Source organism: Bombus affinis, chromosome 17 (assembly GCF_024516045.1).
Source record: "Bombus affinis isolate iyBomAffi1 chromosome 17, iyBomAffi1.2, whole genome shotgun sequence".
NCBI classification, from domain to species: domain Eukaryota; kingdom Metazoa; phylum Arthropoda; class Insecta; order Hymenoptera; family Apidae; genus Bombus; species Bombus affinis.
In genome coordinates, this window is record NC_066360.1 from 4,440,703 (window position 1) to 4,467,602 (window position 26,900).

General features: G+C 36.4%; 2 protein-coding genes and 1 non-coding gene across 11 annotated transcripts; 1 reads left to right on the plus strand and 2 right to left on the minus strand.

Moving 5' to 3' along the window:
- Positions 1-324: 324 nt before the first annotated feature.
- Positions 325-4,754, minus strand: LOC126926040 (protein YIF1B). Of its 2 annotated transcripts, none has more exons than XM_050742160.1 (4): positions 4,454-4,754; positions 1,454-1,539; positions 1,048-1,380; positions 325-969 (listed from the first exon to the last, which is right to left on the minus strand). In XM_050742160.1, exons 2-4 carry the CDS (start codon positions 1,484-1,486, stop codon positions 442-444), a joined length of 894 nt encoding a protein of 297 aa, XP_050598117.1. In that variant the 5' UTR covers positions 1,487-1,539; positions 4,454-4,754; the 3' UTR covers positions 325-441. The 2 variants fall into 2 exon arrangements, with proteins under 2 accessions (XP_050598117.1, XP_050598116.1); XM_050742159.1 differs by lacking the exon at positions 4,454-4,754 and adding an exon at positions 1,841-2,056.
- On the minus strand, positions 2,561-2,632 carry Trnac-gca (transfer RNA cysteine (anticodon GCA)). The gene has a single exon. It is a non-coding gene; the product is annotated as a tRNA-Cys (tRNA).
- On the plus strand, positions 3,306-26,889 carry LOC126926020 (ankycorbin). 8 transcript variants are annotated; one of them, XM_050742102.1, is made up of 16 exons: positions 3,306-3,442; positions 8,720-9,052; positions 9,321-9,655; positions 13,050-13,326; positions 14,934-15,182; positions 16,327-16,751; positions 18,976-19,234; positions 20,940-21,985; positions 22,168-22,638; positions 22,708-23,061; positions 23,116-23,498; positions 24,190-24,528; positions 24,669-24,745; positions 25,080-25,234; positions 25,669-25,739; positions 25,959-26,889. In XM_050742102.1, the coding sequence occupies exons 2-16, from the start codon at positions 8,847-8,849 to the stop codon at positions 26,124-26,126; spliced, it is 4,815 nt and encodes a 1,604-aa protein (XP_050598059.1). In that variant the 5' UTR covers positions 3,306-3,442; positions 8,720-8,846; the 3' UTR covers positions 26,127-26,889. The 8 variants fall into 8 exon arrangements, with proteins under 8 accessions (XP_050598059.1, XP_050598061.1, XP_050598062.1 ...); XM_050742104.1 differs by having other exon boundaries at positions 22,714-23,061; XM_050742105.1 differs by having other exon boundaries at positions 22,168-23,061; positions 25,656-25,739.
- The last annotated feature ends 11 nt before the right edge of the window (positions 26,890-26,900 follow it).

Sequence of the window (26,900 nt, forward strand, 5' to 3'; positions counted from 1 at the left end):
CGGAAAAGTACGAAGACACCTTCCGGAGAATAACCGAACTAACAACGCAAATTATATCAATGTGTGTATGCATGTACATACCTGCTATGGACACGCTCGCGAAGCAATCGTACGGTCGGTAATATTTCACAGATACATTTCGAAATTCACGATGTTTGATTAATAAATATTATATGAATATTATGAATATTATGTTATAAAAAATAGTAAGAAATTTTGAAATAATTGACGATTATCATAATTTTTTTATTTATAACTTCATTTATACAAAAAGTATTTAACAAAGGATATAATAAATAGCAGGTTCATTTAATAAATAATAAGTAATTTTTGGAAGAAATTTTTATTATAAAAATGCACATATGATGTGAATAATCAAATAAATATACACATTTCGTTTTTATTTAAACGTATTTCAATTTCTTTCCATATTATTACTGATTAAACCAAATGATAAGATAACCACCACATTAGCACAGGTTGAATACCTGCTACAAATAGTATAAAATAGAGTCTCCTCTTATTTCCAGAAGCTGTGTATGGGCTGTTTTGTGGAATGACTCTTAGCTTTAGTGAACGTATAAGGAAAAACCCTAAAGACGCACTGAAGTACAATAAAACTATGTAATAACCAAATTTTCGAAATAATAAGGAGACCAAAAGAGCTGTATTCATACCGACATATTTATAACCGCAGTAAGCTAACAAATCTAATGTTGAAAGACTTGTCTCAAGATTCATCACATAGAGGCTTACAATATGCACAACTAGTTCTATGACTCCCCAAGCAAGAGCAGTACTAGCCAAAATACTTAACTGTTCTGGGGTGAAACGTTCCTGAGTTCCTGAAACTAATACAGCTGAAACTATGTATGTTAAAAACGCCATTGTTGGAATATACATGTCTGGTGCATTTGTTTCATAACGTGGTTGTAATGGAGCATCTTGTTCGTACTTCACAGACCAGTCCTGTTGAAAATATTAACAGTTTACTTTCGTTTATTTGAAGATAATTAAGCTCTAATTACTAGATTCAAGAATACTTACTTTATGAGTAAATGGAAAAAATAACAAAGCTAGCTTCGAAGCAACATAATTTGTGTCAACAGCAAAATAATATTTTAACGCTGAAACTGGCACATATTTTTCAAATTGCTGTTTTCCAGATCCAACCAAAACATTTCCATATTGTACAGCCATGTTTGTAACTACTGGCTGTGTCAATAATTGCGTCGCAAATTGTGAGGTTGCATATTCATCACCACGATTTTCAGGAGGTACGTAATGTTGCATCGGTGTCATATTAAATCCATATGGTGGGGGCTGTTGTTCTGGCATATTGTAACCATATTCTGGTACTACACCATTATCCATAGGAATCTGTTAGACCAAACAAAAATAAAGTTCTCATATTCTACAATAACTTATAATAAGTACACCTATTAATCTTTACCTGCTGATTATACATGTATGGGCTCTGAGGCATCGATGCTGAGGCAGAAATACCAGCAGACGGATCAAGTAATCTTTTTGGCTTCCCTATTAAAAATTTCTCATTTAAATAACATTACACAAAATACTATTATAATAAAATATAACTATCTCAATATAAAGATTAAAACTTTATTAAATAAGAGAGGCTTAGAAATCATAACCTCTATATAACGTTTCGTAATATTATATTATATTGTACCCATATTCTTTAATAAATGTAAAATATATTAATAAATAAATACATTATTTTTATTAAAATAAACTCATTACACTATCAAATCTAAGCCACGAATAGTAATGGATTCAATAGATAAAATGACATATATTCACAGATCAACAAACTTACCTCGCCGCGGACTTGAATGATTATAATTCATGATTTTCGAATTGAATTCCTTGAACTGTTTCTTAAAAGCACCAAATACTAATCAAAATTATATTACTTGCGGGATCAGACCCGATTATTTTCACAAAGAAACTTGAAAACAATGCATGCTACACGTCGCCATAGTACGTCATACGTTGCGCTACGTTGAGAAGTTACAATTATTCCCACTCCCAATCTCAGTATATTGTAATTCTGTCATATTGTAACAGATGTCCTTAAATTACTCTAGTTAACATAATTATTGATTACTAGTGACTTCTGCAACTTAAATATTTATTGAATAATTCTTCCAATAAAATTTCTTGTACAAACTGCTCATTTTCAAATGTCCAATCATTTGCTGATTAAGTCTAATATCACAAGAGGGAATGTAGAAAATTATTTTATATATTTTTAAAGAGATGTACATATATGAAATAAGTACGTAAATATACGATTTAAAATATGTATTACAATATTCTCGTAAGTAATTAACAATACATGCAGGTCTTATTATATTACATAGGATGATAATATGCCTTTGTAGTCCATACATATTATAGTATTACAGGTTAAAATGTTAAATTATCCTCTTATACATTGTAAAATACAGATATAATATCTATATTATAATATATTATATCAATAAATATGAATTTTAAAAAGTTGAGTTTGAAATGGAGCAAAAATAATCAGATCAGGGGGCACCCGGGTTTGAACCGGGGACCTCTCGATCTGCAGTCGAATGCTCTACCACTGAGCTATACCCCCTGTTGTATTAAGCATCTTCCAATAGCAAAATTTACACTAATATTATATACATATATTTTATTTGCTTACAAAATTATTTATTGCCTAACATTAATAAACATATTATCCAATTATTAATTCAACATTTGTTAATTGAAGTTTAAAATCTCGCTGTTATTTTTTTAGTAAAAGATACAAATCACTTATTAATAGGACATTTATTATTAAAAGTTTCTTTATACACTAAAATATAATAAAAATAACGAATTACGATGATATATAATAGGAAGATATTTATATCAAAATAAAATATAAAGTATAAAAGAGACGTATTTACACATATACCGTTTCATTCACACATATTTTTCTCATTACTCCACTTAATCCTTTTCTATGGAAGATTAATTACGATGATGAATATCAATGAATGACAACGTAGAATTAATTAGTATCGTATATACGTTGTTAATTTATGTTTCTACTGTCATTGAATATAGAAAATTGAGAACGTAAATTAATTGAGGAAAATAAGGTAAATATAGTAGACCTAAGTAATAAGTGCAAAGATCCAATTCCAGTCACAGAGACATATAAATATTTCTGCCTCTGTTGATACGTTACTGAGACGGTGGTAACTAGGCAACCTTTACATTAACTAGCCGCGGTATCAAAGGGATGTCAGTGCGCGTCCCACCCTCGTGTGGTGCGCTTCAGAGTTCTTGAAACGTATAAACCTCGTGGACGATGCGTCAATCAGTGGCAAATACGTTTTTCAAGATTACACCTCGCAATGGGAAATAGTCAAATGCTGGGAGCGCAATTTTTCAGAAAGTAAGTTCTAAACAAAACAACATTGTCCCATATTATTTACTCTTTCGGCACTCTCTATCGAATTCAAACGTTATCACTGACAATGAAACGCACGTGTAATCCTCGGACACGGTGGCACACGTTCGGAGTAAAACACGTTATTTTAATAGTACGATAAATATACATTTTTATATATACTTTCAGGCACGTTATCATTTTTTAAATTACATGTTAAAACTTTATAGACGAAAACTTTATAGAAGAAATAAAATTAATGGAATTTGTGATCAACGAGACGACTGTTGTTACACCGACAGACAATGTACATGTGTATCGCACAGCAAGCAGTTATAGATGGCCACATATCTACATACTTACGCAGTCATACATTTCACATCTACATTTTTCATAACATAACACTGTAAAACTATGTATATAATATTTATATAAAATGAAGATTTATATAAGCCTATGTTAAAAAGTTAATATGAAAATATTTATTAATCCCTATCGTTACAATCTTGATATGCCGCCACGTTTAAATTATGCGACGTAATTTTTAATTTTCCCGCATTAACAATTATAATATGCAATCTGTCAGCTTCGTCAATTATATTTTCCTTCAAACTAGCGTCCTGTTTGTCACGCGTTAAAAAAAATTTCTCGCACATTTTCCACGACAAACCATTCGACGTGTTATTCACAGACGAGATTCGGATAACATATTTATCAATGAAGTACGCTTACGATAGGGAGCTTATCTGAAGAGGAGCTACTCGATTTACTTCAAACACGCTAATACTACCAACTCACATTCACTTTCATTAATTTTCTCAAATAAGCACGCAACGAATCGAAGGATAAGTCTGAACCGCGCTTCGTTCTTTCTTTCCGATCGTATTTTTCTAACGTTAATAAACAACATCTCGAGTTTGAGCAAAAGTCTTTTCAGTAAAATTATTTTTCTGTTTGTCGAGGCGAGAGCAACATAGAAACTAGAAACTATGAGTTCGAGTTAAAAATTTCTCTTACCTCGATCATGCGCTTGCCGCTTACTTCAGATCGATTCTCATGATTGTTCGTACGACTGTGATCGTTTCCGTGTTCTGTTGCTGATCGACGATCGCCAACGATCAGTTTGGTCACCAATAAACGCGATTAATCAAACGTTCTCACGACGTTACTGCGCAGCGCACGTAAACTCACGTGAAACCGGAGATGTTATCATTAAATATTAACGACGCGCCATCACGAAGGAACGAAGGCCTCCGCGAATTATTAACGGAACAATAACGATCGACGTGCGGCACGGTGAATCAACGAAATAACGATTTTCAGTCATCGCCGCGTTACGGCAACACGTGCACGTGGGTTCGTCGTACGTGTGTATAGATATCACTAAACGTTCGCCACTTCGTTACACAGCATGCTGATTCAGTTCTCCAGCAGAAACGCTCTTGGAATTTAGAATGCACTTTTCTTGCTGGCGCTCACTATATTCATAACGTTGTGGAGATGTCGTGTTACTTGCCGCTTTTACTTTCTTTCTTGCAAGGTGTTGTATTACTTGTTAGACCCAGTTGCTTTCCTTTCGTCGATACGCGTGACGAATCGACTTCTCTCCACCACGAATTTTCTGAATTCTCTCGCGATCCAATTGACACTACTAGCGGAATTTCACAAGTCACGCGTTTGCAAATTTGCAGATACTGACACATCCTTTTCTATGATCTTGAATCTTTGCGATTTCGTTTGGGACACGTACAATTCTCGATTGGATACGAATGACCAATCAGCAGGATAATTGTTAAAATAATTAGGCATAGTTTATATGGTGATAAATAACGAGTAGGATGAAAGTAAACATAAGAATAGAATTTGTAGGGAATTATGTATGAAACGGAAAGACCCTCGAAGCCGAAAGGCGAGAGGCAATAAACACGGTACAATCAGCAGCAGATCTTTTATCGTGCGAAGATATGTAAAGAATAGAAAATAAAATGTGTTATTTATTTACAAGGTTAATTTTCTCAAAAATCCCATCGTTACGATGTAATTAAAGGTTAGGTTAAAGAGGTATTAATATTCTATAGGCTGACGTGACCATGTTAATTTGAAAAATATACGAAGAGCTTTCTTCTACAAACGACTATTCAATGAATTTAAATGGAAATATTTTCTTCGCTCTTATGTGTTTGATAGTACTTTCTTCTTAGTTTGAAATCGATTTTTATCGCGATTCGCCGATCGTCTAGAGTCTAAAGACACAAGAAGGCAATACTTTGACGTTTGATAATTATTATTATAAAGACGTAATTGATAATTATTCAAGTATTTAAATATTATTAAATGAAATAAAATATTTCAAGTTCTTACGATTGGCATGCTGTTGAACGTATTAGGTTTTCCAAAACCTAACCTGTTTCTCCCGTTTCGTTTTATAAGGAAATAATAGACGCACAATCTTTTTGTTTTATATTGGTTTATTGAATTATACACGAAGATAATAATAGAAATAGAACGAAATGAATCACAGCCAATTCAATAAAATAATATAAAACAGAAATTATCGTTCATCTATTATCATCTTATGAAACGAGAGAAACTTTTCGGACAACCAAATACATCATTTCTTTTAATGCATCGAGCAACAGAAGTATCCGTGCGAAGTGATGGTCGAATAACCGGATCGATTCGTCGCTGATAAAAACGAATCTCGCCAGGACGAATCACACTCCTCTGTAGGATTTTCAGGGAAAAATAGATCGTTACTTGAAAACCGCTATCGATTCTCCCATGCCGTTACACACATTATAAACTGACTGGAAGTCTGGTTCCACCTCCACGATAGCGTGACACGTGACGGGAAACAGGTTAGGAACGTAGACGCTGCTGTTTAAGAACGATGGTAACACTGTTCGAGGTGCAGAGCAAATTGCATTTTCGATGCTGCATGTGTAGGTTAGGAAACGATTTTCTGCATTTCGAGCGTGACGGGACGAATCTGTCAAAGTGATCCAATTTGGTAGAAATGGGTTTCATTGACAACAGCGATCAAAGCAGAAATTTGAAACGCCTATCTATCCTCTGTGCTTCGTTAAAGTCTCGCTTTTCGACGACACGAGAGATTCGTACGATCTGTTAATCTTGCTCTGCATAGAGTAAACTTTCTTTCTGAGTAGAATGTCATTAAAGTTCGTGTGGCTGTAATTTGTGGTTCGCTGTGATCGTAATCACGGTTGTAGTATAGATTCGATCGGATTTTGTACTTTCCATAGTCCACTCAAATTAGACTGCCCTGTTTCACGGCGAACCTCAAGGGCACTCGTCAACACGTCCGATAGAGTCAATTTCGTTCGGTGCTACTGTGCCAGAGTAGCGTGCACAGCTGCTCGTCTTTAGTTTTCTTATCAAACTTCTTTTCCCTTGAAGATCAATCGATTCATATCGCTCTATTTTCCACGGCCGCATACGTCTTTCAAATTATACGCCGAATCCTCAGACTACGCCAGCCTTCTTCGTCTCGTCGCAGCCTAAAGCGAGTTAAAATGAATGTACAGAGTTTGTTGGCTCGCGCAATACGTAAGAAAGCGAGCATCGCTTACGTCGTTGAACGCTTAAGCAAAACGATTAAAATTTCAAATTTCAATATCGCCTGTAATAATAGCCTCGCGTGGAAAGTAATTGCTTCGCGATAAGAAAGGAGCGAGTGAAATGAACAAGCTTCCCTTCGTTTCCTTTTTCTCCTCCATTTTTTATGCCACTTTACGCGGCATTGAAATATCCGTGAAACATAGGAGGATCAAGTTACTCGAATTTTTGTTCGCTTCTCCAATTATTTGAATTCGTTGTTCGACGAAGCAAGCGCGAGACGCTTTATCGGTCGCTCAATGTCTTGCGAGTTCTATCGCACGTTTTAATCGCACGGCGGGGGAAACGATGTAGGGGAGAAAGAAACGAAAATTGGAGATATGTCGACCTTGCCATGAAACCCGGCATAATAGCTCTCGACGAGTGATAGGTGTTGTGGCGTTAGGTTTCTATGGCAGCGAGTGACCTGGTCAATCCACCACGTGGTCAGTAACCGAGCTTTAAATTCGGGTCGAGTTTAGTGATAAACTTCTGATGGGATCTGCGATCGTGTCGGCTGTTTCGTATGAGAACGAGGTCTCGGTGTCAATCAATTTAATCATTATCCAAACTATTCGCTATTTTTACTTTGAAAAACGGAATTCGCCCGGAAACTTTCCGTACGATCGATATCGACGAAACTTACTTACGGATATTAAAAAAATCTGCATAGAAATCTTCACCTAGTCGCGTCGCCGTGTTGTCAAATTTGCTGGATTTGCTGCAACGTTGCGGGCATGTCCGTGAGTAGCGATTTTTCTTGCGATTGCTGTAAACTGTAAGGTGTTTGCTGTCAGTCACGCAGTGCCTGTGTTTACTTCTGGCGCGCACTCATTAAAGCGTTTTCAGCCAGACAATATTTAGCAATGGACAGTGCTAGAATTAGGTTGTAAAAATTGTGGCAGAGACATCAGATAGCCGAGGAAATGCCCTCATTTTGCATTCATTCACGATCAGTTCTTATTCGTTGCTCGCTACTATACCTTAATGTACATTAATTACACGCATATAATAACCGAATAATGGATACTTACTTGACATAAAGGAGTGTTAAATATTAATGACGTTGTTGTTCTTTATTGTTAATTTTATAGTGTTAACTTTTATTACTTATTTATGATCATGCGATTATTTAAGAGCAATTGTTTTATACCTAAAAACAATGAGGTTTCCAATTACATTTGTTGCTTTTAATTATCCATTTGTTTACTTGTTCCTTCAATCAAGACGTCCAATTTGATTGCTTAATTATAAATTATAATATAATAATATAAATTAAAGACACAGAGAAGGAAAATTTTGACAAACCCGTCGTACGATTTTTAAGACACGGCAGAATATCGAAATCCTGAGAGATAAAGCTTGTAATTCACTGTAATAGAATTTAATCGTCTGTCTTCAACCAAATAAATCAGAGTTATGAAACAGAAGGTTTCCCTCACTCGTAAACAATTTTCCAAATCTTTGCAATAACCTTTTTTTTTTTTTAATAACCCTAACATAATCTACCATCTACACGCAACAAGAAAGCAACTTAAATTTTCGTTTCATATATATGCGTATTCACTTAAATACCAAAGAAACTATAACGCAAAAAGATTGCGTGGAATTTGTTAAAAATTCGTATTCGCTGGCGCGCACAAAGTTTACATGGAATCTTATTCGAAGGGCTGACCCAGTTCACGGGTAGAGGAACCGGACATTCTCTTCGGCGCGATGAATTCGATCGGCCGAGAGGGCGGAAGATGTTTCCACGCGAGGTCAGACCAATTGTGAACCGGTGGCAGAGACGGGCATGGACACTAAGACTCCACCGATCCCGTTGAAGGTCCAGGAGAAGCCAAAACCGAAGCAGCAGAAAAGTGTGGCCGACGTGTCCTTGCCCCCGCTGACACCATACAGGAATCATCGTCAGAGGCAGAAAACGCCTGGAACTCAGTGGTCGCGTGATGTGCCCAGCGCCGTACGGTATCAGGATCATCAGAAAAAAAGGCCTTACAGGTACACTTTCCCCTGCGATCGATGCATGCATTTATTCAACCGCTGCGCTGTTTAGCAGCAGGGTCTCGATTCTTACGCGTAAGCTGAAGCATCGTTAGAAAACGTTTGAGGAAGTCGCGGTTGCGAAACGTCGGCAAATAGGAAGGATCGTTCTGCTTGAAATTTCTCCAACAAGTTCCGTGAATATTTTCTTTCTCCTACGACCCTCGTACATTATTTCCGCGAGATTTCCTTTCGACGTGTAAAGGACGTCGTTCAACTTTTCCAGAGTGCTTCAAATCGGCGCCACGCCTTTGATGCACGCTTGCCAACAGGGCGACAGAGCCAGGGTTTTAAGGCTGTTGAGAGAGCAAGAGGAAACGATTGGCTACAGAGATCGTACCCTGAGGAACGCACTTCACTATTGCATGGACGCTGGAACCGCAGGTGCCGTCGCGGCGGCGGCACCGGAACTGGTAAATGCACCAGATGCAGAAGGACACACGCCGCTTCATTTGGCTGTCATCGCAGGTGATACGCAATTAGTGGCTGTTTTATTGGCAAACGGCGCCGACGTGAATGCCAAGGACCTGGAGGGGCACAGTGTTCTTCATTGGGCGACTGGTATTTTCATGATCATTAATCCTTAACGCTATGACGATCGATGACCACTAGACTGAGGATACTTACGCGGATTCGTGTTTTCCTGTATACGATTAAAAGAACGTAACGTAGATAGACAATTATTTTTCTTACTGAATAGTATAATGGTCATTGTGACATTTTTTACGTTATCTGCATTCTATGGATTTTTACGTTTCACATTTCACGTACTTAAGCGCATAAAAATCCGCAGTCCAGCGATTACACTAGCGTCATACGAGTATAACTATTACTGCACGATATGTACACACACACACACACATATATATATACATTTACTTATCAATTTATGCATTTCTTTTATTATTTATTGCTTCTACCTTTCCATGTATTCGCGTTTCGTATATTTCGATCTGTTCCGTTGTAATTTCGTTCTAACGATTAGTAATGCATAACTCTGGCCAAGGACTCTCTAAATAGCCTTATTTGCAATTGGCTCATAATTGTTTGATTGCGTGGCACTCTTGATGCATTTAATATACGTACATACACCATACATTCGAATTACGTATTTTACCGAAAAGTTTGTATGTTCTTGGAAATCACTTAGATGTGTACATACTTCGAATCAATCGACCTAACCTTATCAGCCACTCTATCTTTCCCGCTATATTCTCCTTATTTCACGCTTAATCTGTACATACAGTATGCCCGGTTTATCAGGAATCGCTCAACTATTTCGGAAAACATGAATGGTAGAAAAAAATGTTTCGGGGACAAATTACACGATATACTGTACTCTTGTGTATTGGACTATACGGCGACTTTGGAACCTCCTACGGAGGACACGTTACGATTTTTAAACAGACACGTCTTTTCATTAGTACATACCTTTATAGCTCACATTTGGAGGTTTCTAAAACGCTACAAATTTGTGTCTTTCGCATCATTCGCTGCATTGCAATCTTTGTCTGAGATCTGTCTATCTTTCATGTTTTTCCAAATATTTGAACGGTTCTAGATAAACTAGACACTTTGTACATGGCACTTTCTTTGTAGACAACAATATTTTATACATGGTGTTCCGCCTATCACCTGGACTATCGCTGATGTATTTAATATTTCATACAAATATTTTCTAAAAAGATTCTTTCTAGTAATGTAGTCAGCGTATATTAATCGTAATTAGAGTCTATCGAGGATAATTTATAAAGGAAGAAAATTTGTTCCATCTCTTCCAAGCAAGTGTTTTATTTTAATTCAAAAGGAAGATGGAAGTAACATTCTTTTATGTTATACAAAATTACATTATATAACAAGAATATCATAATTCAAAGATTATTCTAACCTTTTCGTTAACAATATAAACAATACAAACTTACATATATTTATATAATAGATATTTTAGAAAGATCTTAGAAATCCAAAGACTAATACTAGAATTTATAAAAAATATTTGTCCATCGTTAAATAATCAAGCTACTAGTTATTTTCTATAACATTTGAAAAATTGTATTCCGAAAGAAATTCTTCCGCATAATATCCTTTCCTAATAGAGTCACTCGCTTCCAGCAAGGCGATGATATGTACGCAATGAATTTTCAAAGTCGAGACTAACCTATTCTTGGGAAATCAACCTTCGAATGGATAAATTTTAACCTATAATTTTCATTTATTTTTACACGCGTAAAAGAAATCCTTACCTGTACATTTCTATACTTCCAATCGCACTCTGTATGAAATCTTTTCTTGCTCATCCAAACGCTGACGACGTTACACCCTGCATGTAATATTCAATTTACAATAACTGCATCTTGCGTGAATGGTAATTTTACGGTCAGAGAATACGCTGGCGATCAAGATTAGCCAAAGCGTCGTTTAAATCCGCGGTGGAAAGTGGGCATAAATTGGCTTATAAAGAGCCAGCTTTAATTTTGCCGGATGAAAGGTCGAATCGCAAATGGCCACACGAGCTCAGTAACGATTCCTTAGAAGTTGCGGAAACTGTGAATTACAGGGCGTATCTTTTCTACTAATCTCCGATAAAATAAGGGTTCAGTATTGGTCAGGTAAGGTTAGTGGGTCAGTTCTGGTGACGTCATTCCGGTTCTCTAAGGAACACGCGAGCGAGACCCACGCCGAGATAAACCGAGAGATTGACCATAGTCGTCCTTGGTGTATTCAAATGACCAAAGATTTATAGCCGTACACCACAATTGCCCATGTTTTACGTTCGTCTGTTGGATTTATGGTATGAAAAAGAAAGTTTTCTCTATCGACGAGTCGCATCTGTGTAATTCACGAACGCCTCGAGTTGCAAACGCGGACGCAACAAAGGCAACTTCTCACCAAGTAATATTCCGACCTACTTGTCGATGTCGCTGCTTTATCGTTTGTAACGTTACTCGCCAAGTGTTCCGAATACGGACACGCGGGACACGATGCTATCTTGCGAGTCTATTATTGAAGACAAGCAGAACTATGGTCGAAGGAAGTCTATCTTACCAATGCTGAGTCTATACTACGCGATTTGTTTGACTTACATATACACTAGTTGTTGATATTTTTTTCTTAGAAAGGTCACAGCTTCGAGAAGATACTTCGCATAAAAATTAGTTACTGTTGGAAACTTTATGAATCATGTTAATTCAGATGAAACACCATTTTGTATATGTTTTATAAAGTTGACATGCATTGCATAATAACTGCTAATATTACTGATTTGCATTTTTCATTGGCAAAAGATGAAACTGGATGGTAATTTATTTAAAGAAAACAAAAAATAAAAATTACATGCGTATACATAATAATTATGTTTTTAATTCTTGCAACATAATATTTACCAAATCGTTTGATGTTATTATCGTAACGAAAACATTCATTGCTAGTTTAATGTGCGTAGTAAATTGATTTATGTTTATATTTAAAGTAACTAACCACATTAATTTCTTAGTATATAAACAGAGACCTAACGTTCAAAATGTTTAATCCAAGCTCTTATGTAATTTATTACTACATTTGCAAAGCAAAAGGCCTACGAAGTTGATATATATATATATATCAAATTTAAAATTTAAATCCATTTAAGTTGCTACAATATGTTGTTTAATAATAATCATGAAAATATTATTTACTTATTTCTTATTGATGTCATTACAGAGTACATTATGTACATTTTAATAAGCAGCTTTAGAGAATATTTTATCTACGATTAGAATATTACGAAATATAAGGCATTTTAATTGATATTTAATTCACTGTAAGTAATTGGAAACTGAAAGTAATAAAAAAGATAATTTAATGGTTACTTCGATAAGCAATACAAAAAGTGTAAGCAACGAATTCCTTGAAACATTAAAACTGTATATATTATAAGGTGTATGTATACATTATAAGTGTATATTCATTTGCTCAGTGTGCGGGGAAGCAGAATGTGTTCGCTTAGTGTTAGCGGCGGGTGCTCGGCCATCCACACCCGATCTTCGCGGAGGATCTCCTCTTCACTATGCCGCTCAGTGTTGTGGTGCAGCCGCGACTGCGGAACTTGCTGTACCTAAGAAAGTTGGATTAAAAGTTCTCCAGACTCTGCTGGAATTCGGTGCCGATGTGAACGCGAAAGACGAAGATGGAAGACAGCCGATTCTATGGGCGGCAAGTGCCGGTAGCGTGGAAGCTGTGTTGGCTCTAGCGAGGTAAAGTTTGACTCTGTTTGATTTCATTTGAATACGCGGTCTTTCACTATCATTGAACGTTAACGTCGAAAATAATCCTATTTTAAGCTAGCTTATCGCGTAAAGAATGACGCTTTAAATTTTAACAATACATAATGATAATTTGAGAAAATAATTCTTTTTAAAACTAGTAACACATTCGTAAGTGACGTCACTGGAATTAGAATTGAATTTGTGCAACGTTAAATATTTGTATCGTAAACTGTATGAAATACTTTAACTGATTCTCAAATTCATGAGACTTTCGTGCTTCGGAACTGGTCGGCAAAACTCGGGCGAGATCGAGCCGGCTCTCTAAAGTATAAAACTTGTCAGTATCTCGAAACTATTCGACTGCGTGCGAACATATCGAGATCTCAAAACTATGCAACTGCAACTGCATGTGAACGTACCGAGATCCCGAAAGTACCGTAATATATAATTAATTAATTGTGAGATCTAGAAACGATCCAACTATGTATGAACGACGAATATGTATCGAAATTCTGAAACTACTTACATATTATATGGTAGAACTGCAGAGAAACTATTTCCTCTCCAATTTCGATGATTTCGAAATGTGTTGTAAACCTCGGTAAGTTGAATATCTTTTTCCTATACATATAGATGACAGTCGGTCTTGATTTTTGAGATATTTACTAAAAAACTGTCGGTACCACTATAGAGAATTCTGCCTATAATTGTGCGTTCGTAGCAAGGTATGCGTTAGTATTGTTTACCGGCCGTTCCACAGTGGCGGTCAGATAAAATTACACCTAATCTAACCTAAGAAATTAAGAAGTGGAAGAAAGGCGTATTACCAAGTTTAAAAAAAAAGAATTATTTTTATGACTTCTCAAAAATTTACTTGCCAGTGTCAAAAACAATGACTTTTATAACCAATGTTGTGTTTGCGATTAATAAATTACTTTCTCATTATTAACTTAATACTTTTTCAAAGTGGAAGAATGCTGTATGTCACACCAGCTGCTTCTTTCATTACTACAGTGAACAATGAATTGTTTTTACGTTCCCCTGTAAATTTTATGAAATGTAACATACATCCTTTTCCCAGACAACCATTCAATTAAGGTTAGACGTCATTTTATCTAGCCACCGCGCCGTGAAGCAATACTGACGCGCATACGCTGCCATGAATGTACAATTAAAAGTAGAATTCACTGTAATGGTACCGACAGGATTTACGAACATCTCGAAAACTAAGCCTGGCCGACGGTTCTGTGTACAGGAAAAAGTTGATAAAAATTATTAAAATAGGAGAACAAAAATTAGATTCTTAGGAAGGAAAATAGTTTGCAATAAATAAATCCGAGAAAGCTTATTACCGAGATCAGCGGGAGGATATACCTTACGAGGCAAAAGGAATCATCCCGATTGTTCAAGAGATTTCGAATACATCGGCGAACCCAAAAAGGGAAAGAAGAAAATATATCCATCGAATTGAGATGCCTTCCATCTTTTCCCAAGTCAGTATACAAATCATCAAAATCGGCTAGGAAGTAGTTTTTCGATATATGTTCAACGAAGAAAGAAGACGAATGATTCTAAAAGCAATAATTAAAATATAGAGCCGGTGGCTCAGCTGCCGCAGGAGCTGCAGACAAGGATGGCCTGACGGCACTTCATTGCGCTGCTTCCAGAGGTCACGCTAGGTGCGTCGAGGCCTTAGTGAATCTCTGCGGTGCTCATCCCGATCACGTAGACGATAATGGATGTTCAGCCCTACATTATGCTGCCACTCTTGGTCACGCTGATGCCACAGCCTTAATTCTAAAGTTAGGAGCCGATCCGAATCGGCAGGATCGAAAGGGTAGAACGTAAGTACTGTAGAAAGCTGGAACGAATGTTCATTGAAGCACAGACTTCAATTTTATGATACAATTTTAAAATAAAAAAAAAAATTGTATTGATATTAACGAGACTGTCAATTAAAACAGGAAATTTATTTTTCACTAATCTATTAAGTAGATTGGATGTGCATAATTCTCAGAGAATACTCGTTCTAGCTTTCTATGGTAAAAGCTTCATAAATTTCATTAAGATTTCAACATCTTGATATGCGACAAAAGTGATAGAAGTTTAGATTTTTATTTCGAGAGTCTTTGGTAGTAGTCGAATACGCGTTTAATCAGTGGTATCAAAACAGTGAGGTCATAAATTAGAACGTCTTCCTCAAGACAGGGTTTATTAAACTGAGTGCATTCATAACTCAATAAGTTTTCAGTAAATCTTCTGATTAAATTTAGATTTCAACGAAATTTTATATTTCTATATATTTAAATAAAATAATAAGAAAATTTATATTTATATTGTAATTTAGATAATTTTTACTTTCCTGTAACGTTAAAAAACAGGTCAATTTTTCAACTATACCATTTGGTGATTCACGTCATATATACAGCGTCTTGAGCTAGGTCCCTATGTCTCTCAAAATGTCTCAATTTATAATTATTTTCTTTACGGCCTACCTATACTTTACCAATAATTTACTCCTGACCAGTTTTACGACCTTACGGTATTTCTTCTACCGACTATACTGCATCTATGTCAACATTAATTTTGTCCTGTCAGTAATAATAGAATTAAAATTCATAGGTCATAGGGTTCATTGACACTGTTATCTTGCATATACACATACGTACATACATAATAATAGACAATACCAGACAGTCTATAGATACTACATATAGACAGACTGTTATTATCGATAATGATACACGTTTCTGATACAATGTACTTACATACATAGACGTTGCCTTTAGATATGAAAGCTAAGAAATGTGACTCAAGCAGTTAAAAAGTTAAAATGAATATATAAATGGAAGTGAGCTAAAATATGTAATATCTGGCTTCCAGGAAATATAAGAGAAAAGCTAAATCAAACGAGAGTACGAAAAATATTCAGCTTAGACGAAAATACAAAGAAAGTTCAAAGTTAAAAAAAAATCTGAAATATTTTAGACCAGCGCTTTGTGCGGCAGCGAAAGGCCAACTGGAAACCTTGAAGATTCTTGCCCAGCACGGTGGTTCTCTTTACGCGAGAAGTGTACGAGGAACCGGTGTCGCCCATGAAGCTGTCGCTTCCGGTAGGATCGAATTAATCAAATGGTTGGCGAAAAAACGGCCAAGCACTTTGGACGTTGCCACGCAAGATGGCAAGACACCTTTGCACGTGGCTGCCCTTCATGGACATTTGGATGTGTGCAAGGTTCTTCTGGACAATGGCGCGAGGATAAATGCTGTTCTCCGAACTAGCAAAGGCAATCTGATGACAGCTCTGGACGCGGCGCTTTACAGGGGACACAGGGATTGCGCGAAATTGATCCAAATGCACGGTGGTACTACGGCACAGAAATTGAGGATGCAGAAAACTGTGCCGAATAAAGGTCAGGTCAGGTATATACATATTTATTTACAAAAATGTCTTTAAAGTGTATTAAGTATAAGAAAAGTTTTATAACGTGTATTATGCGTAGAAAAAATTGTATGTTCTATGTTATGAGCTTCAGAGACGCAATATCAGACTTTTTGGTTAAACATTTGACGTTAAAATTTTTCTTATAAACCGCCACTTTTTCTTCATAACATTATTCCTAAGGACATTTTATAATTCGTTGTAACAATGAGGACCAATAGCACGCGAATGACAATCTCCATTAAGATACCGGTATGAGATAGTCATAATTTGCATATTTGTCGTACTAAACCGTAATTAAATCTAATGTATCACTTCCTGTTTATGGTACAAGTTTTATGCACATTTGTGGCAAGTTTATTAGTACGTATTACATACAATTATTTTATCGTATCCTTTTGCGAGGTTAGGGACCTTCCCATACTGTAGTTTCGAGCTATCGCGGGGAGACGCGGTTGCGAGAATACGCGTCAACGGGAGTCGTAAATTCCCGTTACGATTGCAATAATCGACACCACGAATAGTTCGATCCCCTGATTTCGGTTAGGATAAGAGGGGTGATTCAGTCAGTATAACACTGTGGTTCACAGAGTTAAAGTATATATTTCCAACACTTAGTCTACACGATTAAATAGATATAAATTTATACGATGTATAACGTTCGACTCATCAGAAGGAACTGCTTGTCTTTCGATGATTCCTTTGTCTCATTTCGAAGACGACCCCCACTATGCTCGGGTCACGCCACCGTTCGCGCCTATGATCACGTATGTCCGTTCTTGTGTGGAAAACGTAACGGACAAAATTCGACGTTTCGAGAGCTCGCTGCTTGGCGACAACTATGCGCTCGTCGATACATTGTATATGATCCGGCGGTCAGTTAAGACGATCTGCCTGTGACACTATAGGGCCGCGAGCGACGGTTAGAAAATACAGCCCGTGGTAAGCCTCGTGGCGTAACAAAATTCTTCAGGACCAAGTGATTGACTGAAGACGCATGTTAATACAATACCGTGAAAGTGAAAGGCTATATTGGGTCCTTAGGTTTATTGAGGTTCGGAATGACGTTACGCAGGCCGTTGGCTGTCCGGTCGCGAGGGCTGGAATGCAGATGTTTTAGGCGATGTAACACATACGCTGTTGAAACTTTTATATCTTAATGAATATCTCTATTTCTAACGTATCGTTTAGCTTAAGTGAGCCATCCGATATATTCGCATCCTATCGATGATGTTATCGAGTGACGCCCACGTGGATCTCCTTATCTCAAAGGGTTTCGTCTGTCATTGCATGCGATAGTATTTTCTTTTCATTTTACATTACTTATAATATATACATATACATGTACAACAACTGTCTCTACCGTAATGTAGAAACGACATAAAAAAGTAACAACTCTGTAGCAAAATTTTGCATTTCATTCTAATGTCGTTTTCATAAGACGTACGATATATCCAAATCTTTAGTTGATTGCTACGTGTGATATGTGCTAAATGCGGCTGTGATTTGGCAAAGGAAGTGATGCGCCGGTGAGATACGAATAGGACGATGTGTAAAGAGATTGAATGTTTATATAAAAATATCGCTTATGTTAAAATATTGATTTGATTTCTGACAAGAGGTTTGGTTATACATGGCAAAAATGTGTGTTGTCAGTGGTGAAAGCTACAAGACTGTGGTAGTGTAGTATGACTGAGAATCAAGAAAGTTATCTTACAATTCTTCCAGTCGTCTGAGAGTCCTAGAAGGCTCACGTGTGAATCATTGAAAAGTTATTCGATAGTAGTGAAAGAGTGGAAATTATTGTTGTGATAATACTAATTGCGATTAGTAATTGTGGTGATAGTGGCGGTTGTAATAATTGAAAATATATTGTTCGAGACTTGTCAAAGGGGATCATGATTAAATTTTATAAGATTTATCAGAGAATCGTAACTAAATGTTCCGAGACTTGTCGTAGAACTGTGAATAAATTGTTCAATGTTTCCCAAGAAATTGTGATGACAATATCCGACTTACTTGCATATTTGAGAACCAATACAAGTACGTTCATTTTACCAAATAATCGATTTCGTATTAGAACAAAATTTTCGTTTGTAAATGCTGGAACTTTTACCAATTTCCCTTCGAAGCAATTTCCATAATAGTTTAATTCGGATTTTTTGGATTTTTCATTTTTATCGAATCGATTTCAGTATTCTCAACGAAATTGCGAATGAGGCATCTGGATAGCAGCACCGATACGGAAAGCAGTCCCCGTAGACAAGATCGTAGTTGCAAACTTCCGGAATTATACTACGAGGAGCAATGGATTAAGAAGAGAACGCGACGAAGAGGAAATTTAAGAAAGTTGGCGCGCCAGGATAGCCGAAGCTTCAGCGAGGAAGAAGTTAGATTATCGAAGTCATCCTCGAAAAAAGATCATCAAAGGAGAGCTCGTAGTGAATCAGCACGGTAAGATATTTTTAAATTACATACGGTGTTTCCTCGAATAACACGTCGTCGGTACCGACAGACCGCGTAGTTGCGGAAACTGAAGTACAGTAGATTGGGGTTAGGTTGCCTCAAAAGTTTCTTTCATTTTATAAGGACATAATAGATGCACAAGATTTCTTGTTTTATATTCTTTTATTGAATTACGTATGATCCATTTTGTTCCAATAGAACAATGATTCAATAAAATAATATAAAACGAAAAATGTTGTGCGTCTATTGTTTCTTTATAAAATGAAAGAAACTTTTTGGATAACCTAATACATACATACGCATATTTATATTTTTCCAATGCATAATATGTGCTATTCAAAATTTACACTTGTTACATTCACTCGTTATATTCTTCACTGCAAGATTCTTTGATGCTAGTTGGAAAGTGCTTGTAGAAAACACTGTAAATGCCAAAAAACAAGTCTTTATAAATTTATGCATTAATATAGTCGAAATTTTTATATAGAATGTATTTTTATTCTATAGAATTATAAAGTACAATGAAATTATTATTTCTGTTTTTCAGTGCAATTGTCTCTCATTGTAATTTGCTCGAGTTGCAATTTAGTTGTCTTCTCTTCTTTCTTCCATTGTCGTTACACATAATATCGTACATGAGGCATGCTCTTTGTAATTCAAACATTGAAAGCATCATTTAAGCCCATTTAGCATCCACTGATGCAGTGTCGTTGTGGGCGCCGTGTGAATGCCGACTAAAAGTGCAGTACCTATCTCAAGTGCCCGGGGGAGACACCATACTTTCGTATTTCCCCGTGCTACGCCGAAAATAACCTATTCCTGCAAAGAAATTCATTTTAACGTACTACATTTCGAAAAACTACAAATTTTTAAGTCCTATGACAGTGCAAGTGAACTCGACGAACAACTTGCGAAGGAAAATCCAAATACAAAGTGCAGTAGACTTGCTTTGAAATATAACACGATCTTATAGGGAGACATAGAGGAAAAAGTAGATGCACGTGGCAGTGCAGCATCGGTGATCAAAAGCTACAAAATATCCCGTTAAAAGCACCACCACATCGGTACCACGATTCACTTACAATCTGTAAAACTAATAAACTTCGTTAACGTAGGAAGACAAACATCATAAAACAAATGAAACGAGCAATGCTATGTTTTGATATTGGCAACACTGAAATCCCAAAAGCCTGACGTCTCTCCCGGAACGCCATATCTTTCACAATTATATTCTTCCTCTATTCATTTACGTTTATTAAGCATTATGTTTTTTTATTTTCGCCGTAAAAAAAAAAAAAAAAGAACTCGACAGTTTTTAAATGCTGAAAATTTGGAGATTTGTAAACGTGAATATTAGTTAATTTGAAAGTATAAGAGATTGACATTTAAAAACCTAAATGTTCGATAGTTTGCAGGTTTAAGAATTTGCAAGTTTGGAAGTATGGGAATTGAGAAATCGAAACATAATGTTGAAAACATAAATTGAAACATTCACAAATTATCAAATCGCACGAATACAATTCCTTTATTTGATTACTATCATAATAGGAAACTTAAAATAATAATAAAACATCAAATAATTCTGCAGAGATAAGCTTTCAATTTATTCATAAGATTAAATACGAATAGTAACGAATCCGTTATTCGTTCCAAAGTACACTTTTAAATAAATAATCATGACAAAATATTGTAGGTACGAGGAAGATGATACCGATCGAAAGTTGAGAAGGGAAAGAAGTAAAAAACGATCATCGAAATCCAGACACGACTCAAGCGGATCATCCTCAGAGTCAGACAGCTACGAACGCGCTAAAGACACGTCGAAGCAAAAATTCGATTCGAGAAAAGACGAGAGCAAAGCTAATGGAACGGAGGGTTCAAAGAGAGACGATGACGATGAAAGCGTGAGCGACGACAGCCTGGAAGTGGTGGTGGTACGAAAATCTTTGGAGAGGAAATGCGAGAAGGTGGTGTCTGGAAGAAGATCAAAGACACCCAGGGAAAGTTCAAGAGAAACGAAATTCACAAAGACTCACAGAAGCACCAGAAGAAAATTGAAATCCAGCAGATCGAAAACATCGGACAATGGCGAGAGTACAACCGATCGAATGCATTCGCTGGACAAAGAACAAGGACCAACAGAATCTACGCTTCACAGCGAACAAACACCTAGAACATCGATAGACGAAGAAAGACAAAACGAAGGGAACATCGTTGAAAGTCGATATCGCAGAGACGTGACCGACAGCACCAGTCAAGAAACGGTGGAACGCGTGATTGTGACAGCGATGGTCCATAAAGATCAAGGTCCAGATACGCCAAAATCCGTAGCAGAAGCTTCGAAGGAAGTCACCTTCGACGACAGATTAAGAACGGAAGTGATCGAGATACAAGAAATAGCGGGAGACGTTAGTTCAGGCAAAGCGGACGATATTTTAGAGCAGAGTGACGCATCACGTACCGATCTTGTGCAGAAAGCTGCCAGTTTGAAGAAAGATGTGGAAGAAATGAGACAGCAGGTTGCACAAGAGAAAATTCAACAAGAAGAAGGCTCGAAGCAGAGTCGAGAGAAGGAAGATTCCAAACGGGACCAAGAGAAAGAAGATGTAAAATCAGACCGAGAGAAAGAAGACACGAAAGCTATGGACCACATGAGAAAAGATCAGGATGATCAAACCGAGACCTCATTTAGTGATAAGGCAAAGAAGAAAGATAAGAGGAAAGATGAAAGCGAGAAAGGTAAGACTTTAAACGGAATAATAGCTGGACTGTAAGTATGTCAATATTATTGTTACTGAATTTATTTTTATGCATAATATATTGAAACTTTAACTTAATGTTTAAGAAACATTTTTGTTAATTTCCTGTAGATTTTACTAAAAAAAGATTTCTGCCAATTTTCTGTAGAGTCCTCTTTCCAGGCAGGTTAGACGCACGCGAGCCGATTGAGTCGGAAAGTGCCACGTTGGATTCTGGAGAATATCAACGACAACAGAGCCGACAGGAAGACGATCTCGTTTCCAAATCAGACGAAGCGTCATCTGGAACAAAACCTGACGAGAATCTCGACAAAGAGACGGGTAGTGAGAAAACGGGCGTGTCTGTGAAGGACCACGAAGATTCGGAGGAAGCGACCAAATCTGGAAGTCCGGAAAGTCAAATACGTTTAGAGAAAGAGGACACTACACCAAGGACATCCGTAGAAGGCGTTTCACCGTCAGAAGGAGAAGAGAAAAAGTCGACGTCGGAAGAAACGAAAAGTAAATCAAAAGTTAAATCTGCGACCGTAAAGAGAAAGGCGTCTTTCGATGAGAAAAGATCAAAATCCTCGTCTTCGAAGTCGGATGAAAGTCCCAAAAAGAGCGTCGGGACTCAAAAGAGGAAAGAATTTGGTAAGAAGCGCGAATCTTCCATGAAAAACGTTTCCATGAAATTGTCCACGGAAAAAACGAGCAAAGTAGTTGCAGAGAAGACGTCAGAAGTGCAGAAGGAGGATGAAATTGCTGCTGACGGCGTACAAACGAAAGAGGCCACATCGACCGCCTTAACAAAAAGCTCGAGCAAGGAGTCACCGGATGAAAAGGAGCAAGCTGTTCGTAGAAAATCTGTTGATTTCTCATCCTCTAAAGACTCTGCGTTAATGGAAGACAAATCGTTAAGCACAGATACACCAACTGCCACGAAACGAAAGATTTACGACGAGGAGGAAGTTGCTCAAGACTCGTCTCCTGCAAAGTCCGATTTAGAAGATCATAAGGATGAAGACGAAGCTAAAAAAGTGAAGAAACATCCTATGGAAGACGCACTGGGGACAGGTGAGTACTGAAACCACTCCATGAGTGTCTTTATACCATTTCCCGTGCTTTTAGTAGAGACCTTTCGATATATTGACGAAAGTTCCTCGAGTTCTCCGAAATCGGCGCAAACCAGACGCTCGAGACCGTCAACGGGAAAGAGTAGACAAACTGGACGATCGTCGGTAAGAAAATGTTTGTTCGAAAGTTCAGAAGAACGTTCTCCAGATAGGAGCGCTATAGTGGCGGTGATTGAGAGTCCAGAATGGGACGAAGAGGACGAGGAGATTGACAAGGAGATCAGAGACGCTATCGGGGAGGACGGAGAACACGAGACGGAAGCCGAGGATGATAATGAAATGGGTGTCATCAGGGTATTGCCAAGCACGAGCGAGGAAGAAATGTCTCGAGCTGGACATGATGTTTGCAGGACTTCGGCGACCGACTCGTTACCCCAAGTAGGCTAATTCTGAAAATAATATAAAGTTAAAACTGGTAGAGAAAGTAGAATGGAAATAGTATTTAGTCTTTCCTCATTATTTGTGAGACTGGCGTTAAAACGGTTGATCTTACATTTTCCCCTACAATATACTTTGTGACATATTTAATGGGGAAAATTTCATTATTTACAGTATTTCAATTTTTGTAAGTTTATTTTATCCTTTAAATCAACATGATGCAATTCAATGTGACATTTACTATGCACCCAATATAAAAATATGAAATATAATTTTTAATGTTGGTAATTACGAAATAGATGTATGTATAATCTGTTTAAAAGATAAAATAAACTTCTTGTGCGTGAATTTGAAAATGAAATGTTTATAATGTTAATAACAACGTGCGAGTACCATTTGTATTTATTCGTATCGATCAATGATAGAAATTTGTGAAAATGAAAAGGCACGTAAATGCACAAGATTGCTTTGACCATCTTTTTCAAATCTACCATCGAGAATATTTCATTATTTAATGTCATATTTTAGTATGAAATAGATTCACATTAATTCGTAATATTGGATTCACATTAATTCGTGATATTGAAACATCATATCAACAATAGTATTGTAATACATATTGTGTAAATAATATTGTAACCAAAAGATTGTCTTCTCGTAACTAATTATTTTTTCTCTTCATTTCACAAAGGTACAATCCGGTACTCGAACTCGTTTGACACGAGTTCAAAGTCCTCAGGAAAGTAGAGTCAGTCGACTGCAAGGGAAACAACGCCGTGACAGCGGCGGCAGGGATAGTGGCATAGAACCCAGTCCTAGAGTATCACGGATACCGAGAAGAAGGATCATGAAATGTTGTCCAAACACCGACAAGCAACAATCCCTTAACAAAGACACCATAATAAGAGATGTACAAATCAGTTTACGACGATATCACTTGGAAAGAAAGATATTCTTCCAACTGATGGAACTGAAGAGACTACAGATACGTCATGGCAAAGCGAATGAACAAGTTTTGGTTAAGAGACAAGTAATAACCTTGCCTATTTCTCCCTATAAAATGCAACATAATCTACGCATTGATCTGTTTAATTGGAATTTAAGATTATATTTAATTCAAAATACTTAATCAGGACCTAAAATCACACTGAATTATATCCTTTGTTTCAGGTGGATGCTTTCCATAAAGCTGGGATGTCTGGACCCACCCTTGGTGTGGCAAAATACGATCAACCCTTAACGTTCAGGTTATTGTTTTCTAAATATAAAAAAATACGCTGTTTAAAACAATTAGAAGATCGTTTTTTGTGTCGCTTTGATTTTTATACTCATTACTTCTATCTGTGTATTTTTTGTAACGACTGTCTTAAAATCAATTTTTTTTTAAATATAGTAAAGTATAGTAAAGTAAAGTAAAGTAAAGTAATGAATAACATGACAATCTATCAAGTCTATATATAGGACTCGTTTGCTGCTGTTTACTTTATTGTTGCTATAAAACCATTCATAATGATTCCTTAATTGCTTAGCGTATATTTTTATAGTATTGTAAATGAAAATGTAATTAATATTTCTTACTAGGCACTTCGAGGCCTTCCTGTACGATCAGCTCAGGAAGATTCAAAAAAGGCCAGCAACTCCAGACTTCTGTATGGAAGCGAAGCAATGCATCCAAAAAACTCACCGTTGTCATCACGCCACTAGTGCTTACACTTCTTTCCCTGCGTACACATATCGTACGTTATTTCCGTGCATTGCCATAGTTAATAAGTTTCAGGATTCCATTTCAGACGTTTATACGTGAAATAGTCGAATAAGAAAATTTATACAATGTTAATTGTATTCTTTAATTTCTTTTAATTATCAATGTTTGATATGATAAAATTTCGATGATATTTCTCAACCTTCCTCCATTAACGTTCTAATTAATTAATAAATTGGGAAATAATAGAAAATTCTTTCATAAGAAATTTTTATACACAAAAGTTTCGCAACGTTTCTTTGAAAGAATATCCATGAGACACACATACACAATCACGAAAAGTTCAAAGGAATGTTACTATTTTTATGATTAATAATTCCGAAATGGTATGCTGAATACGAGAATCCAATCCAAATGACTTTCAAAAGGAATCAGTTTCCCTATTGTGATTGTAGATTATAATTGCAGTAGGTGGAGGCGGCCAAGAACAAGCGGATCTTCTTCCGAAGATAGAGAGCCGTGGAAAGGGGCAAATGAGGGTAAAATCTAATCACTTAAACAGAAAATAATTATGTAAGAGTTGCATTAATGCGATAATTAAATACTAAATAATTAAATACTTGATTCAAATCAAGTTAGTTCGTGTCAAATGAAATCCTTATGTGCTTACTTATTTGAACAAAAATAATATAAGTAATGCGCGTGTTTCTTTAAAAATTACGTTACGAAACTGTACAAAAATTCTATCTTTGTTGCAGGTGGAAGTAACACATGGAGAAGAGAAGCAAATAATAGCTCTTCCAGCTGAAAGACTGGATCGTTCGAAAAAATATTACGTAACGTTCACTGTAAGAGGGGAAGCACAACAAGAAATCGATAAGCCGAAATCATCGATCGGTATCCAAAGGAATGCCAAAAGTGTTTAGGAAGTCTTCAACTGCGTTTATCGTATCTTCCCACTGTGGTGATTTTGACTACGTTTTTTCTATTCGAAACAATATCAAAAACGTTTCCTATACTTTTTTACACAATCTTCTATTCTACCAATCTTCATACTATGCAACTTTTATGATAATTTTAACTTCATACTATGCAATGTTTCACATTAGATTTTCTACGATAGTATAAATCGTAGCTTCATGGTAAAACATTGATCCCCCGATTTTGAAGTAATGAGTGTGGCAAAACAAAAAAGAAATTCAGAAACTGCCAGAGGAAAACGGTTCATGTATATACTTAGATTATGAAGCAGAATGTATTCTGTATAAATTTCATTCACATCGCTGTAAAAATAATCAATAGTATAAATGTGTATGATTGTATAATGTATTGCATCGAAAAAGTTCTATGCATGGATCCTCAACTTTATGACACGCGAATTACATTGTGTATAAAGATTCAATTGTATTAGACAAGACAACCGCGAACTTTTGTAAAATAAGCTAGATTGACTCAGTCCAAGTTCATTGAAAAGATCTCTTAATCTTACCTTAGTGTTACATTAAATTGTATTCTGTTTAATACTGGTCAAGAAAATACGAATTTATTCTATGTGTACAATAAGAGATATTTCGTTCCTGCAAAAGCAGGGACCATGTTGCATACAGGTTCTGTATATTTGTGTAAAGGAATCCGCTAACTTGTAATTCTGTGTAAAATAAAAAAGAATCACGAATCGCATAACTCAAATTATCTTAAAC

Coding starts and splice junctions, on each gene's coding strand:
- LOC126926020 (XM_050742100.1), top strand. CDS start 8,847: ATGGACACTAAGACTCCACCGATCCCGTTGAAGGTCCAGGAGAAGCCA. Junction 23,062..23,115: donor GGAAGACGCACTGGGGACAG/GTGAGTACTGAA, acceptor CCGTGCTTTTAG/TAGAGACCTTTCGATATATT. Junction 23,499..24,189: donor CGACCGACTCGTTACCCCAA/GTAGGCTAATTC, acceptor CATTTCACAAAG/GTACAATCCGGTACTCGAAC.
- LOC126926040 (XM_050742159.1), bottom strand. CDS start 1,871: ATGAATTATAATCATTCAAGTCCGCGGCGAG. Junction 1,540..1,840: donor TCATTCAAGTCCGCGGCGAG/GTAAGTTTGTTG, acceptor AATTTTTAATAG/GGAAGCCAAAAAGATTACTT. Junction 970..1,047: donor TTTTTCCATTTACTCATAAA/GTAAGTATTCTT, acceptor TATTTTCAACAG/GACTGGTCTGTGAAGTACGA.